The sequence below is a fragment of the Macrotis lagotis genome, chromosome 8 (genome assembly GCF_037893015.1).
Source record: "Macrotis lagotis isolate mMagLag1 chromosome 8, bilby.v1.9.chrom.fasta, whole genome shotgun sequence".
Classification (NCBI taxonomy): Eukaryota; Metazoa; Chordata; class Mammalia; order Peramelemorphia; family Peramelidae; genus Macrotis; species Macrotis lagotis.
The window spans coordinates 61,478,568-61,496,365 of NC_133665.1; the positions used below are offsets into that span (position 1 = coordinate 61,478,568).

Genomic DNA, 17,798 nt, shown 5'->3' on the forward strand with positions numbered 1-17,798 from the left:
AAATATTTATGATGTTCTTGAATAAATACTGTATTTGGAAGTAAGAGAGATTTTAGTTTCACTTTTGCCCCTAAATAGCTTTTATAATTTTGGGGAAGTTGTTTTACTTCTTTAGGTTTGTTTGATCATGTGTAAAACAAAAAGAATTATATTAAACTTTAAAATTCTTTTGTTTTGCACATGTTTTACACAAGTTTTACACAACTTTCAGTGAGAACTAGTGTATGGTTAGTAATTATTTCCTTGCAAATGCAAGGAAAGATTGCTGCTTGATTATTGACATTCTTGGTAATGAAACAAAACTTTTATCAGGTGTAATTGCAGCAAAGCAAAACCGGTTTTAGAGTCAACTTTGGTTATCATGAAAGTTTTTGAGTCATACTAAAAGGTTTTGTGGTCCAGTTTAAGTCTGGTGAGTTTTCAGTTTAAGTTGTAGATCTTATCAAATTTTGAAAGTTGACTAATGTTAATGAAGAATCTTAGCATAAAGGAACCTAATTCTCTCCCTCCTCCCAGGGTATCATTTCATTTGGATAGCTCTCATTGTTAGAACATCCCCCGCCATATCAAGCCTACATCTGCCTTTCTGGGCAGAAATTCTCCTTCTCTCCCAACTGAAAGTTCTTCAAATAAATTTTGTTTATCAAATACATAACAGTTGTTATGTCCATTCTAAGTCTTTTCTTCATATTACGGTAAATTTCTATATCCTTGAGTTACTCATTTGGAATAATTGATTGGTTCATTTTATTTGAAAATTAAGAATCACCCCAAGGGATGAACAGGGACCTGAGAGGCTATTGTGTTCAGTCTGTTAATCTAGGTAATAACTTTTTTTTTTAGGTTTTTTGCAAGGCAAATGGGGTTAAGTGGCTTGCCCAAGGCCACACAGCTAGGTAATTATTAAGTGTCTGAGACCGGATTTGAACCCAGGTACTCCTGACTCCAAGGCCGGTGCTTTATCCACTATGCCACCTAGCCGCCCCTAGATAATATCTTGATTATGATATACATGGCAAGTGATCATAGCCTTTGTTAGAAGACTACCCCATGCCACTGTTAGGAAGTTTTTCTGTATGTCATGATTATATTTGCCTCTTTGTAACTTCTACCCTTTGATTTCAGTTTCACCCTTTGGGATGAAGCAGGATAGTAAGTGAGAGTGTTTCTTTTGTATGGTAGCCTTTTAAATACTTGAGGTTAACTATCATTTAGTCTCTTAGTCTTCTCAAGTTTAAATTTTCTTCTTACTTATATGATTATCTGAATGAGAGGCAGATTGCCTAATCCCCACATAGCTACTAAAACAAAATTCTGAAATTTACACCATAGAGAATGATAATCAAGTATTCAAATGGGAAACTGTAGTAAATGACTCCTTCTAGTCCAGAACTTTACAAGAGGCATCTAGAAGTACATGACTTATAGGAAAGGGTATCTGTCCAGATGACCAGGCACAGCACAAGCTGGCCTCCTAGCATGACCAGGTAAGATACATGTAGTCTTTAATGCTTTGTGTTTGGAACCAACAAGAACAGAGAGCTTCCTTGAGAAAGCTTCAGAATGGTCTGAGGGTCCCATTATGGGTAAAGGGCCAAAGTATGAAGATCTGGAAAGTGACAGTGAGCTGGACAGGATATCTAGTGATCTGGTGCTGTGGTAAACAGATAAGGTTGCCACTGAGATGCTGTAGTGTTTAGGTTAGGATTCCTGAGGTGCTGGATCTTCAATGCCTCTTGATCTTCTAAACTGAGATGTCGAAGAGGACACTGAAAACCTAGCACTCTGAGCTTCAAAGATCTAGGAGAAACCTAGTCCAGGGACGTGGAGGTCTGTGAAGGAACCCAGTGGAAATGAGGGCATGATCAAAAAGGACCAAACCCTCAATTAAAAGCTTCAGTGGAAGATAGAGAGTGGGGGTGAATCTAAATTTGGTACAAAGTTGAAGTTAAGAAACTAAAGCTGGAGAACTAGAACTAGCTAAATCAAAACACTGACAGTGTTAAGCATTATTTCAAATGTATGTATTACCCTGAAAGATAAATTAACTTTATAAAATTTGCAAACAAGACTCAAAGGATAAAAAGAGATTTTTGACCCAGTCCATAGGAATACCTAGAAGAAAAGCAACAAGAAATAAAAATTTAATAAATTCTATAGAAAAAAGAATTGATAGGAGAATAAGTAGTAGCTTGGATCAGGCTCCCATGGATATTTGAAGTTTCTGCTAGGCTTTCAAGGATTCTATTCTGGGCTTTTATACCATGATAGACCTTAGCTAAGAAAATAGACTTCCTGAAAATTAAAATAGATAAAAAATTAAGGTCTCCATAAGGCAGCAAGAAATACTAGAGTAATATTCAAGAGATCAAAATCAAAAGATTGGAAAAATCGAATAAATGAAAATGTAATTTATCTGATACAAATATAATTGACCTGGAAAACAAATGGAAGAGAAAGAATTTAAAAATCATTGGGCTTTGTGAAAATCATGTTTTTAAAAACAAAGTCCCCCCAAATTGAATGCTTTATTTCAAGAAATCATTAATGGAAACAGCCTGACTCTTTAGAATCAGAAGGCAAAGTAAATATAGATGGACTCCATTGATCATGCCTTAAAAGTTATCCCAAATGGAAAAACTCCAAGATCATAGTCAAAATCCAGAGCTCCCATTGCAAAGAAAAAATATTTCAAGCATCTAGGAAGGAGTTCAATTTTTTTCAAGGAAATAAATTTGGGAATCACACAAAATCTGGCAACTATTATTAAGAGTGAAAAGAGATCTTGGAATGCAACATTCCAAAATGTAAAAAGGAAAGGCTTATTGCCAAGGGTAAAATAACCCTGAAAAACTGAGTATAATCCTATAAGGGGAAAAATGACTTGTGTGAAATAGAGGACCTCCATGTATTTTTGATGAGAAGAGAAACTGAGAAAGAACTTTGAAGTGCAAACACAAGAATTCAGAGTAACTCAGTAAGATAAAACTTATTTCAGTAATTGGAAGGAACTGTAGGTTGATGTTGAAAACAGTGTGCCTTCAGAAACTATGATTTCAAAGGATTTTGAGGGGATTATATAAGAAAAACAGGTCTCAGAGGAGGATTGATTCTGAGGGTGAAAGGAGGAATACACTGTAGTAGAAAGAAGAAAGAAATGGGGAGGGGCTATATGTGGCATGGGCTGTGATTTGGGTGCATGAAAAGACTATGAAGGCAGGTATCAGATGAGTCTTATTCTTATCTGAAATGGACAAAAAAGGAATGAATGGAAAATTTCCTCCCACCTGGGCCCACAATGTGCATTATGCACATAGAATGAAATAGTGTGGTCTACCAATATATGAAATTCAACTGGGAAAGAAATGGGGATAGGGAAGGAACAGGGGATAAAATAATATTGTCTCTTAGACTGTTGGGACGTGACTGAACAAATTGTAATATATATATATATATATATATATATTATATACATGCAATAAGAAATTTTAAAAAGATAATTTAATATATTCCTGGTAATGTGAAGTAATGCACAGTGAATTGAGCCAGAACTAGGAGAATAAATTATACAAAGGACACCAGAAAAAACAAACTTTGAAAGATTGATGCAAAGACCAGTTTTGTAACCAGAGGGCCTAGGATGAAGTATTTTACTATCTCACTCCAGTCATGTCCATAACATCCCAGTGATTCTGAATCCCTGTAGGTCATCAACCAACTCCTATTCCTTATCCTCCACTACCTGATTCTATATTTCTATCACCTCTCAACCCTTCTACCTTCTCCAGAGATCCTATTCCATCTCATCTTTTCTCAAAGATTCCCCCCTCTGTTAATTCCTATTGTCATCACTTATTTTATCTTTCCCTGTCTATTGGCTGCTTTTCCATTTCTTCATTCTTAAAAAATTTGATCATCCTATCCCTGCTGTTTTGTATCTCTTCTATCCTTTGTGGTTAAACTCCTTGAAAAACTAAAAAATGTGCGGCTTCTTTCCTTTCTCAAAAAAAATTAGCCATGGGAAGTAAATGACCTGCATTAGAATATAGAATGATGACTGGAATAGGACTTTAAATGAAAAAGGAATCATAAAAACCCTCAACACTTTTATTCCATCATCATGTGAAAATCCATGGTTTAAATGTCCTACTCTAATGAGAACTCTTTAAAGCCTCTTCTGGATTGAAACTTGTTGAAGCTTCTTAGAAGTAGATTATTTCAGCTCCTAATTTAAGAATTTTGCATTTAAAATGAGACAAATGTGAATGTGTTTTGAAAAATTAATGCTACCCAGATATAAGATTTTATGCTTTATTTATGTATAACTTTTTTTAGATAAAATTCACACAAAACTGCATTTCACATTGTTTTATGAAAATGAATTCTTGCTAACTTTTAATTTGTTTTCTTTTTCTTTTATTTAAGGCAATGGGGTTAAGTGACTTGCCCAAGGTCACACAGCTAGGCAATTATTAAGTGTCTGAGACTAGATTTGAACTCGCGTCCTGACTCCAGGGCCTGTACTCTTATCCACTGCGCCTCCTAGCTTCCCCCTTGCTAACTTTTATAAATTTTCTTCAAAACTTGCTTGTGTTTTGTTCTTTCAGTTGATACAGTCTCCTTTGACCACTCCCCTTGGACTGATTATGTTGAAAACTACTTCAGAAGAGCTGGCTTGTCCCCGGGAAGACCTCAGTGTGGCTCGGAAAGAGGAGTTGAGGAAGCTGCTATTGGACCAAGTACAAACTGTACTTGGACTACTTACAGGTGACTGTGATTATAATTTTGCAAAAATTATGTTTCCTACCTATGATGACTCAGAGGCAGCATTGAGAATTTATCAAATAGCCTACATTTTCCAAAAGTAAAATCCTTTTTTGTTGTCCAGTTGGTGTCAGTTCAGTGGTTGGCATTTCCTAGTTAAAAAAAATTTAAATATAAGGGTACTTTTAAACTGAATCAGGAATATTAAAATAATTTGATTGAGAGGAAGTTTGACAACAAATGAAGTTGTGGCAGAGTAGAATGGATACTAGACAATATCAGTTAAATACATTAGACAATTGAAAAATAAAGGAAGGCCATCTTCCTAATGGAAGAGAAAGCATTTGAATTTTGCTTTAAAGGACAATTATTATTCTGTAAGCAGAAAGTAAAGAGTGAAGGGTAGGCTATTTTAAGTAAATGAAATGGAGAGAGTTCTGGGATTGCAGAATAATCCGTGGTGGCTAGATCATCCACTGACGAGTTAAGTTCTAGGATATAAGTATGGAAAATTAGGGAAGTATTTGCTTATGAAGGCTCTAGTAAGCAATGAAATTTAAATGTTACTCAGTAGTAGCCATTGTGGCTCATGAGCATGGAGAAAGGGCATGTCCAATATATTTATGAGGATCACTGGAAAGGATCAGAAGAAGGGAATAATAAACTTTTGAAGTCTTCTGGATTTTAGTTCTAATCAATGTTGAAGGAAGCTTTGGATCTCCTGTAGACCCTGGAAAAAGGAGATGGGACAAAATTTGTGACATAGCAATGAAAGAATTATTTTCCTTACTTTACAAATGAAGAAACTAAGGCTAGTGTTGTTAATTTATTTGCTAAAAAATCACAAATCTAGAAAGCAGTTAAGCTAAGATTGAACTTTGAATTCCCAAATCATTGCTTGTTAATTCTTCTTGCTTTAATAATATTTACCTTATATCCCCTTCAGTGACTTGTAGATGATTCTACAGAGTATTTGCTTAATAAATATATTATTTATTCCCATCAACTGAGATTGCAAGTTAACTTCCTTCAAAAACTTGGCATCATTTCTGCTTTCTAGTCATCTTATATATCCATTTCTGATTCATTTCTTCAAAATCTCTTTCACATTTTCCTTTATTTCTCTCCCACCTCTTCCTTGCTTTGCTTGTCTGCTATATTTTGCTTAACTCTCTCTAAAACTTTATTTTGATGCTGTGATTTCTTCAAGTCATCATTCTTTGTTAGCTTTTCCCTTTTATAGTTTTTTTTTTTTTTTGCAAAGCTATGGGTAGGTAATTAAATGTCTGAGGCTGGATTCAAACTCAAGTCCTCTTGATTCCAGGGCTGGTACTCTATCAATAGTGCTACCTGGCTGCTGGCTCCATTGCTTCTCACCCTTTTCTAGTCTGGCTTCAGACCTTATTGCTCTTTGTGCTCCTCTAAGGTTTCCAGTTGACCATGACCTTCTCTGATTATAGTCTTTTCCATTAACTCCTATGACATTCTTCCTCCTGATTCTCCTGGCCTTTGCTGCTTCAGTGTCTTCTTTGCGAATGGTAAATACAAGTTTTATCCCAAGGTTCTTTGATCTCTTCTTTTCCCCACTTTCTCTTCCTTGGAGAGAATCATCCATTCTTTTGATTTTAGCTATTAATTCTGTGAATATGACCTCCGTGTGTGTGTGTGTGTGTGTGTGTGTGTGTGTGTGTGTGTGTTTAAATACTTTTTATTCAAACATAACCTCTGCCTAGATGTCTCATTGACAGCACATCAAATATATGTTGTGTAAAACTGACCTCTTCTCATTTTCTTCCCTGAACTATCCCTTCTACTAATTAGTGTTGTTGATAATATCATCATCCTCCCAGTCACTTAAGCTCTAAATCTGGGGATCTTCTTTTATTCTATCTTATTCACCTATGTATCCAAACAGTGGCCAAAATCTCTTGAGTCTTTTTCCATAATTTGTTTTGGATCTAAAATTCATCATAATGGTAGTGGATTTTGGATTCAGAGGACCTGAATTCAAATGAAGGTTCTGTAGACCTGTAAAATGAGGAGGAAGGACCAGAAGGAGGACTTCTGTTCTTATTCTATGACTCCATTGTCCCTTTTCCCTCAGTCTAGTTAACCACCTTTGTTTCAAATGCCTAGCTTAGCTTGCTCCACTTGCTTTCTCTTCACTAGATACCTGATTCAAAATATTCTTTCTTCTGTAGTTCATCCTATACACAATTGCCAAAAATAATTTTTCATACTGACAGGTCTGACCTTTTATTTCATGACTCTGCTCAGAAACTTAGTAGCTAGCTTTTGCCTAGAGGAAATAAAGTAAATTTCTGCTTACCCTCCTCTTATATAAGAGCTTTCTCAGTCTAGCTTCTGTCTGCCTTTTCAGGTGCATTCACATGTAGCCTTCTCAAGTAGGCTTAAACTCTGGCTGTTTTTAGATTTTTCCTGCCCTTAACCTTAGTTTTATGCATTCATACATTTAATTCCCATCTTCTTCCCTATCTCTGCCAATTGAAATCCTTCAGTGTTCAACATGAGTACTACTGCTCACTGAAGTCTACCTAATTTCCCTCCTCTCTTCAAGTAATATCTCTATCTGATTTTCCTACTGCAGACCTTCCTTTGTCTTTATTATATACAAATTGTTGTGTACATATTATGTTCTAGCACCCACCTTTTCTCTCCCCCAGTGGCATATTGACTTTTGGAAGGAAGGGGCTGTTAATCTTTTTCATCTTTATTTCTGTGTCTAGCACATTACCTTGAATTTATTATAGGTAAAACTCAGTGCCTGAATATAATAATTTCATTATAATACTTTGAGTAGCTTCTTTTTGCCTGCTGTTAATCAAGTCGGAGGATTATAGTGTTGAAGAAGTTGAATTCTAAGATCTCTTCCAATTCTAAATCTGTGATCCTCTGAACACTTATTTCATTCTGTACTAATAGTTCTGTTTCTTAAATGTCTTTAGTCAGATTTTAAATTCCTTGAGGGACAACAGCCTTGTCTCAGTAGTAATTCCCTTCTTCCTGATCCCTCCAACCATAAGTTAATTGATTGAAATTACTACCTAAATTCTCTCCACTATCCTCCCCATGATCTCCCCCCACCCCGCTTCCTAACCCATTTTTCATGGCAGGTATGCTTATATCTGGTATATGAGTTCCTTGAAGGCAGGAATTATCTTTTGACTCTTTTTTGTCCCTAGCTTTTAGTGCATTGCCTGTACATGGATAGGATAAATGTTGACTGACTTAGTATGGTGTTTCTCTTTGTTGCAGGTATTTTGGAGACCATTTGGGACAAACACAGTGTTACTGCTGCCACTCCACCACCATCCCCGACTGCAGGAGAAAGTGGTATGGTTTGCAATAGCATGATAGCTTTTTGTTGTAAACTCAGTGTGTTGTAGCAGTTCTTTACCAGATAGTTGAGTTGATAACTTCCTTGATTTATTTTATTTTTTGTATGTCTTTTCTTAATTGCCTGCACTGAAATCATAACAGAAATGTATAGAATCATAGATTTAGATTTATAGTACTTTGTAGAGATTTTGTCATTTTATAGTAGATGTGTGGAACCTTTCCTCAGGATTATATGTCTTTGGCAGTCAAGATTCAGATCCAGGTCTTCTGCTTTCAAATAGTTCAACAAAAGGTTTCTTCCTGTTATTACATCAAAAATAAGTCTTCTCTTCCACTTTTGCTTATTTTAAGAGATTCATTTCATTAATTCCATTTTGAATTTTTTAGTCTTGGTAGTCTAGTATCTTTAAACTTTTTCTTTCTTTTCTTATTCATGGCAGGCTGCCTTTCCCTTGCTAAAAATCAGTAAGTAGACTGTGAGATTGACAAGTCTGTTTTGTAGCTACATACTGGAACTGCTAAGTAAGCAGCCATCAGAGAGAGTAACATATTATAGTTAAGTCTTTTTTTATCTTAGAGCTAGTTCATAGAACTGAAGATGGCCAAAGCAGATTGGGGCATTGTATAGAATATTATTTATTTTATATTTACTTAGACATATCAGTTTTAAGTTGCATGTGATTTGAATAAAAACCTGCATTTGTAGTGGTGGTCAAATAGTTATAAATTAATAGTTATTTCTTTCACATGTAAAATTATCACTTTCATTAATAGAAAGAAGAAATTCTGAGTATTTCTTGTTTTTGCACTGAGTAGTCACAAAATCTTTTCAAGTAGAGTAGTACCTCCTGTGAACTGATAAATATTCCTTCCTTTACAGTAGAGTTTTTTTAGAATTGAAGTGTTTTTTTTAGAATTGTTTCTATATCTTTTCCATGAGGAAAAAGCCTGTTAATATTAGATAACTAGCCCAAATTGTTCAATTAAGTTTAATATTTGAAAGGTGTTGTAAGAAGCTTATGATAGAAAAAAATTCTAAAAGGTTTTTGAGGACTTGTTTCTAGCACATGCTTAATTTACTCCTTTATCAACAATATCATTACATTGAAAAGTTCACTTTTGGGGCGGCTAGGTGACATAGTGGATAAAGCACTGGCTCTGGAGTCAGGAGTACCTGGGTTCAAATCTGGTCTCAGACACTTAATAATTACCTAGCTGTGTGGCCTTGGGCAAGCCAGTTAACCCCATTTGTCTTGCAAAAACCTAAAAAAAAAGTTCACTTTATATTAAATTAAGACTATATACACTTAGATTATTTTGAGGTATAGGAAAGTTCTATACAATTTTGATGAACTTTTATTTTAGGTTTGATATGTACAACTTTTAAAAGATTCAGAAGATTGATAGAATAAAAAAAGACACATGGTTTTAAAAGTGACAATTTTGTTGGTATTTAGAGATGTCATTCAACTCTTTGTAATTTTCAAAGTGAAATATTTTTGGTAATTAGTGTGTGGTATGCCTTTCAAACTAGATTTATCATTAGATGCATTAGTGCAAATTTTGTTATTAACATTAATTATTAACTTGACTAAAACAGTTTTTTAAAAGGATAGAACTATAATGTACTAGTTGTTTCCACTTAGGATGTGTTAATACTAAGCAGTTGTGTCCAATGAAACCCATTTTCTTTGTGGCATACAATCGAAAATGAATTTGTTACCAATTTTTGAATTTATGGTCATTGGAAATATTAAGCAAACAGACTTTTCTGTATAGGCAAAATTAAAGTCACCATAAAAATGACAGGTACATCATTTCTACTTATTTGCTCTACATCTTTAATTTAGTGCAGTATTTGAGGAATTTGAGGAACTGGTCTGAATAACAAAACAAAGGAGTTATGTAATCCTACAAGTTCTCTTCCTCCTTTTAAAAAAGAAAGAACAAAAAAAAATTTCATAAAATTCAGTTTTTAAACTCCCCCCTCCCCCTTCTTTTTTTCAAACATTTAAAAGGGGAAGGAGTAAACCTCTGCAGTATTTCCCAAAAGTAAGTCTTCCAGATGAGGTCATCAGACCTTTCTTCATTATTTGATCACAGTGTTGATGACTTAACATTTTTTCTCTTTTTTAAAAAAAGGATATGCTTAATAAGTTGAGCATCTTTTGATCTATAAAAATCTCAACTTAAACTATGTAACTGGAAGAAAATTGAGTTGTTCTTCAACCATAGGCCCAATTCTAAAGAAAAGTCATATATTAATTTCTTTCATCTTGGACAAAGGAAATTCATGTTTTGAGAAATATTTGTCATTTGTATGAGTAAATTGAACTGTAATTAAACCCACCAGTTTTAACAGCTTGACTTGCATGTTACCTTTAGATTCTGGTTTAGCTAACTATTTCGAATTTGACTTCAGAGATATTTTATCTAATTTCTTGTCTACATTCTTTTTAAAATAATAATTAATCTTTCTGATCACAAGTTTAGAACAGAGGATGAAAATTGACCTGTGGAGCTGCAGGATGTACCTACCCAGTCACTGATAAAACTGACTATAGCATAAGCAGGATGTATTATGAGGAATATATTTTTAATTTTTCAAACCTTAGGAAAATTTCTTAAATCTTTTCTAGTCAGAGCCCTTCTGTTACCTCTTTGCTTGCCACAGTAGATGAAAACAACCTACATTCTTTTAGTTGAGATGTCAGATTGTGAAGAATGAAAACAGGTATTTTTGGAATAGTAAAAATGAAAAGAAGATGAGTTCCTTATGGAAGCTTTACTAGCAAGCAGTGGTTTGGGATCTATAACCATGATACTCTCTCATTTCCATTTCCTCCCTTTAAAGGGTGAAGAAGTTTTATGACACCCAGAGCACCTCTCTTTTTCTCTGGTTTGCTTCCTTTTGTTGTGATCATTTTTGACATTTGCTTGTTGCTATAGGATAAATTTCTCCCTTCCTGTTTGTTTGACATTGTTTGCTTGAATACATCAAGATGTATCACTGGTTTGAGTTTCACTTTGAAAAGATTCTTTATGTCATTAAAATTTTTTCTTTTCCAATTTTCTCTGGAACTATTCCTTAGATCATTTTTTTGTTTTTTTTTAAAATTTTTTTTATTTAAATTTATTTTTTTATTCTCATTTTGTACAAATTTTTTATATTAATAAAATATTCTTGTTTACAAGTAAACAAAATACCCCTCCCCCATGAATATAGATAAACTTGCTTGGGCGAAAAAAATAAAGGGGAGAGAAAAAAGTTAAAATTAAAAAAAATAATAGTAATAATTGTAGGTATGGCTAGGTGGCACAATGGACGAAGCACCAGCCCTGGAGCCACGAGCATCCGAGCCCATATCCAGCCTTGTAAACCCAACAATCACCCAGCCGTGTGACATGCAAGCCACCCGATCCCCACTGCCCTGCAAAAACCAAAAAGAAGAAAAAAAAAGACCCCAAATAAAATAAAATAGTAATAATAGTAGGGGTGGCTGGATGGCAGACAGAGCATCGACCCTTGAGCCAGGAGCACCTGGGTCCAAATCTGGCCTCAGACACCCAAAGATCACCCTGCTATGTGGCCCCAGGTAGGCCACCCAGCCCCACTTGCCCTGCACCCTCCCCCAAATAATCATAACAAAAAATGTGATTCAGTCTTTGTTCCAACACGAACAACTCTGTCACGGGTGGATCACATTCTTTATGATAAGTCCATCACAAAAGTTACTTCCATATTTTTCCAACGTTGCCATTGCTGATCGCAACTCCCTCCTTTCTTATTTCTCCACTACCATGTACTATATTTTCTCTCTCCTTTCACTCTGACTGTGCTGTAGGGTAGCTGAGTGGCGCAGCAGACAGATCCCTGGTCCTGGGGCCAAGAAGCCCTGAGCCCCCATACCACCCCTTAGGGTCAGCATCCACCTGGCCCTATGGTCCCAGACAGGCCTTCCAATCCCAGCCCCTTGCAAGAAGTGAAAAAGAAAATGTGTTATATCTAACCACTCTCCCCCCATGGTTCATCCTCTCCTCCATCATTCACATCCCCACCCCTTCCCCCTGTCCCCCCCCTTCTTACTCCAGATGTCTATACCCCATTGAGTATGCTTGCTGTTTCTTCTCCTAGCCATCTCTGATGAGAGCAAAGGTTCCCTTGCCTCCCCCCTTCCATATCATTGCAATAGCTCATTGTAATAAAAAAAATCTTATTATGTGAAATATCCTGGACTATTCCCCCTCTCCTTTTTTTCTGCCATTCCATTTCCCTTTTTTTTCTATTGACTCCATTTTTACACCATATTTTATCCTCGAATTCAGCTTTCTCCTGTGCTTCAACTATAAAAGCTCCCTCTGCCTGCTCTATTAACTGAGAAGGTTCATATGAGTATTATCAGTGTCATTTTTCTATGCAGGAATACATGCAGTTCATCCTCATTAAGTCCCTCATATTTCCCCCCCTCTCCTCCAATCTCCATGCTTCACCTGGGTCTTGTATCTGAAGAACAAACCTTCTGTTCAGCTCTGGCCATTCCAAAAGGAACATTTGAAATTACCCTGGTTCATTGAAAGTCCATCTTTTTTCCCTGGAAGAGGACATTCAGCCTTGCTGGGTAGTTCATTCTTGGCTGCATTCTAAGCTCTTTTGCCTTCCGGTATATTGTATTCCAAGCCCTACGAGCTTCCAATGTAGTTGCTGCTAAGTCCTGTGTGATCCTGACTGCAGCTCCATGATATTTGAACTGTGTCCTTCTGGCTGCTTGTAATATTTTCTCTTTGACTTGGGAGTTCTGCAACTTAGCTATAATATTCCTAGGAGTTAGTTTTTTGGGATCTCTTTCTGGGGAGGGGGTATTGGTGGATTCTCTCCATTTCTATTTTGCCCTCTGCTTCTAGAATATCAGGGCAATTTTCCTGTAGTAATTCTTTGAAAATGATGTCAAGGATCTTCTCCTGATCATGAATTTCAGGTATTCCAATAATTTTTAAATTATCTTTCCTAAGTCTGTTTTCCATATCAGTTTTTTTTTTTTAGGTTTTTGCAAAGCAGTGGGGTTAAGTGGCTTGCCCAAGGCTACACAGCTAGGTAATTAAGTGTCTGAGATCAGATTTGAACCCAGGTACTCCTGACTCCAGGGCTGGTGCTTTATCTACTGTACCACCTAGCTGCCCCTGTCAGTTGTTTTTTCAATGAGATATTTCACATTTTCTTGTAATTTTTCATTTTTTTGGTTTTGAAGTATTGATTGCTGATTTCTGGTAAATTCATCAATCTCCCTGAATTCTATTCTTTGTCTGAAGGATTTGTTCTCCTCAGAGAGTTTTCTTATCTCTTTTTCCATCTGGCCAATTTTGCTTTTTAAAGAATTTTTCTCCTCCAAAACTTTGAACTGTTTTATCTATTTGACCTAAGCTGGTTTTTAGCATGCTATTTTCTTCAGCATATTTTTGGATTTTCTTGACTAAGCTGCTGACTTCATTTTCATGTTTTTCCTGCATCTCTCTCCTTTATTTTCCCAGTTTTTCTTCCAACTCCCTCATTTGATTTTCAGTCTTTTTTGAGTTCTGTCATAGCCTGAGCCCAATTTTTGCTTTTCTTGGAGTCTTTAGATGCAGGAGCTTGTGCTTCCTCATCAGACTGAGTATTTTGATCCTTCTTGGGCACAATTGCAAAATATTTCTCAATAGTCTTCCTCTTGTTTCTCTACTTGCTTATTTTCCCAGCCTGGGCCTGGTTTTGGGGTGCTTCCTGAGCTTTTGGGACACTCCTACAAGGGTCTCAGTGTGTGAGGCTCTGTCCTCCCTCCTGGTCTGTGAATGACCATAAGCGCCCCCCTCTGCCATGGAGCCGAGGTGGGGGGGGTCCCTGCTGTTCTATGGGGGGGCCTAGAGTGGGATCAGGATCTGAATGTGGTCAGAGCCCCAGAGTCCTGTTCCAGGGGCAGAGGACAGAAGAGCCCTGCAGTCTCTCTTCACTCCCCTCTCTCAGCTCAATGGGCTCATGCCCTGGAGGCTCCTGCTTACCTGCTCATCTGCTTCTGTTTCTGGCTCCGGGCTGCAGAAAGACCAAGCTGCTCCCTGTGTGCCCCAGGGCTGGGCTCCATGTGCTTGCTCTGGCAGAGGTCCCCCACTGTTCTCCCACTTTGTGCCCAGTGCTCCTCGGGCTCAGGAGACTCCCCCGCTGCTGTGAGCTGTGGCTCCCAGAGCCCTGGGGGCTGCCTCTGGGAGGCTGAAGTTCTTTCGCTCTGGTGGGCCACCCCTCTGGCGGGCCACCCCTCTGACCCCGGGGAGCAGAGCCTTTCTGCTCTTTTCCAGGTTACCTTGAGTAGGAGAACTGCCTCACTGGGTCCCTTTGTGGGTTCTGTCTCTCGAACGTTTAGTTAGAGTCCTTAGCTGATGAATTTTATCAGAGAGCTCCTAAGACTGGATCCCTTCTTGTTGCCATCTTGGCTCCGCCCCCTTTAGATCATTTTTTTTACAGCATAATAGTATTACATTATGTTTAGATAATTTAATTTGTTTAGCATCCTTCAATGCAGAGCATCTCCTTAATTTCCAATTCTTTAACACCACAAAAAAGAACTGCTTTGGAGACTTTTCTTCTTTAACTGCTTTAGTTTTCATTTGTGCAAAATCTTTTTTGCTTTTATGTAATCAAAGCTGTTTTTTTTTTCCTTTTGCCATCTTCTCTCCTGCTTTAGTCATGAATTTTTCTGTCCATAGATTTGCAAAATAATTCATTCCCTGATTTTCTTATTTATTTCTCATGTTACCTTTTCTTTGTGAGTCATTGATTCATTTGGAACTCTTCATGGACAATAATTGCTCCTTGATAGGTTTAGGAGAACCAGATCAACCCTGCTTGAAAGTAAGAACTGCCTGCATGGACTTGATTTATGACAGTTTCTTGCTGTTTACAACAAAATAATTACCAAATTTATTGGAAGTTTTCATTTTGGGTCAGCAACTTTTCTTTGTTGACTTTTTTTCAGTATCTACCAGATATCATTTATCTTCTCATTTCTCTTTCAACCTCCATGCTTCACTGTGCTGCCTTTCATCTCTGCATACTGCCATATTGAGAAACACAAAGGAAAAACAGTGAAAGTGAAACCAACTTAATTTTGCCAAAGTTACATGCAGTAGTTCCCCTTTTTTTGTATTTGGAGCTGGTTATTTTTAACTAGTTACATGAACCATTGTGCCTATATATAATGCTGGCTAGAATTTTTCTCCTGCATATATTACATTAGCTGAGGTAACACAACCAGGTATATGATTATTGATGTTTGAAGATTAAAATATCTTGGAGAGTTGGGATATTTGTATTAGATTTAGATGATCATCTAATGTTCCTTCTCTGAATTTTTAAAAATTTTGTCGATATTTTTATTTTTGTATTACCTTTATTTTCAAATATGTCCCTCCTACTTGCCCTACTTTTCAACAAATAATAAAAACAAATGCAGTTCCATAAAACTGAGTGAATATATCATCTGAATCTGATAGTGTATATAGCATTCTTCTAGTAATAGTTTAACATGCTTGCCTTACTTCAGCATCTCAGATATTAACTAATCACATCTTTAGTTATTCTTGCCAATGTATACTGTGTATGAGGTGAAACTCCAGAGTTGTTTTGATTTGCATATCTCTTATTAATTTTGATCAATCTTTCATATGGTTGTTAATAGTTTGGACTTATTTTGAGAACTATTCCGATTTTAATTCTGTGATTCATTTTCTCTCTACTCCCTATTTTGAATTTTGTTTAATTTTATATTCTCGTATTTGTGTATATTTGTCTGAATTGCTCATGCCTTTCTTGTGAAAGTGACTTGAGAATTGTTGGGCAGCCAGGGTAAAGGATCTGTGAAAGCATTAATTTTTTAAAAAATTTACAGATCTTGAGAGTGATAACTGGGAGTGGGAACTAACAGGAAATAACCTCTCTTTGTAGTTTTAGAAATACAAATTGTGGGTTGAAAAGCAGTCATACCTTCTTCTCTGACTTGTAATTTCACTAAGCATTTTAAAATAGTATTTCTCAACCTACTGTCATTAATGCTGTGATTATTTACAGTAAGAGCCATATGTTAAGCAAGTTAAAATGGTTGTTGGGTTTTTATTTGTAAAAACCTAAAAGTTTAAATATTAATATGAAAATAGCTTTTGTATGGTTGTCCTGTACAAACTGATTCCTTCTCAGTCTACAGGATTCCATTTCAGTTGTTAAATAAACACCAGAACTACAAATAACACTTAGCCTATGAAGAATGACAGGCAAAGTCTAAATTTCATAGGTGAAATTTTTGGCATCAGATTTTATTATTGATGTGACACTATTATAATTGAATTGTTAGTCTTGATTAACAATTGAAAATATAAGGGGCGGGGCAGCTAGATATCACAGTAGATAGAGCACCAACCCTGGAGTTAGGAGGACCTGGACCTGAGATCAAAACCAATCTCAAGACCCTTAATAATTACCTAGCTGTGTGACTGTGGCCAAGTCACCTAACCCCACTGTCTTGCAAAAACTTAAAAAAAAAATTAAAAGTAAAAAAGGATTTAAAGGATGATGTTATCACTTTAATGATAGATTGGTAGATTTTATTCATGGCTTAGTAGAAATTTTTAAACTTTTAAAGAACTTCTAATCTAGGTATCTCATTTTTCAAAGGAAAACCAAGACCCAAAGAAAGGAAATGACTTGCCTTGGATCAAAAAATGAATTAGTGACAGTTACAATTAGACTAACTCTTTGCATTATACTATACTGCTTTCAAGTTGAAGTTGTATGTAATTTATATCTACTATATATGTTGAGTTGAAAGGAATTACATTTATTTTTCTCTGTAATTGATTAACATTAAATTGTAATGACATGAGGCTTCTATCTTGTTTTTTTTTAATTTTTTTTTTTTTACTAGCATCCTTATTGTTCTTTGCAGCTATGGCCTCTGCTTCATATGGTCACATTTTCTTTTGCTGCTTCAAAAAAATTCCATTCTTAGTAGAGACATGAAGTTTTGGAAATAGAAAGGAACCTTTCTATTCCTTGGGTTTTTGGCATCCCTTTTTCTTTGTTTCTTTAAATATAGATTCTTCTGTGTGATTTCAGTCTTGTTCACCCACTCTTCCCAGTTACAAGATCTTAAATGCCTTTCCCATATCTGTATATATAATATTGCCAGTACAATTGATTCTTTAAAGTGATAATATTATTCAAATTCATATCAAATTTTTCCATTAGACTAGTTAGTTACCATATTTTAAATATAATCTTGAATTGAATTTATGTAGCTACTTCAGAGGATATGTTTTTGATGGTAGGGAGCTAGATGTACATTGTGTGCTGAGGTGGTAGTGTATAAATGTGGTGGTTCCACTGTCATTGATGAGAATAGATTGCTAAAGAAATGTTGGCATATCTCTTCTATTTTACATCTGATTTTTACATTTTCATTTAAAATGCTATTGGGATGAGCTTTTGTAATTTAGTTCTATCCTATGTTTTAAACAGAATAATTTCCCCTTTCTATCATTTTTTGCTGTTTGAGATAATAATCTTCCACTATTTCCTTTCCCAACATTTTGTAAATATGTTTGTATTCTAAATGTTGGCCTTGATTGCAGTGTGTTGTCTTGGTAAGGAGAAAAAGTGT

At 35.9% G+C, this 17,798-nt stretch overlaps 1 protein-coding gene across 4 annotated transcripts in view; it reads left to right on the top strand.

The window, feature by feature from the left end:
- The window catches only part of XPO6 (exportin 6), a 136,152-nt gene that overhangs the window by 33,896 nt on the left and 84,458 nt on the right, over positions 1–17,798 (top strand). For all 4 annotated transcript variants that reach the window (XM_074197378.1, XM_074197376.1, XM_074197377.1 and 1 more), the window contains 2 exons: positions 4,608–4,767; positions 8,041–8,118. In XM_074197378.1, coding sequence (XP_074053479.1) covers positions 4,608–4,767; positions 8,041–8,118 — 238 coding nt within the window. The remainder of the gene's footprint in view (positions 1–4,607; positions 4,768–8,040; positions 8,119–17,798) is intronic.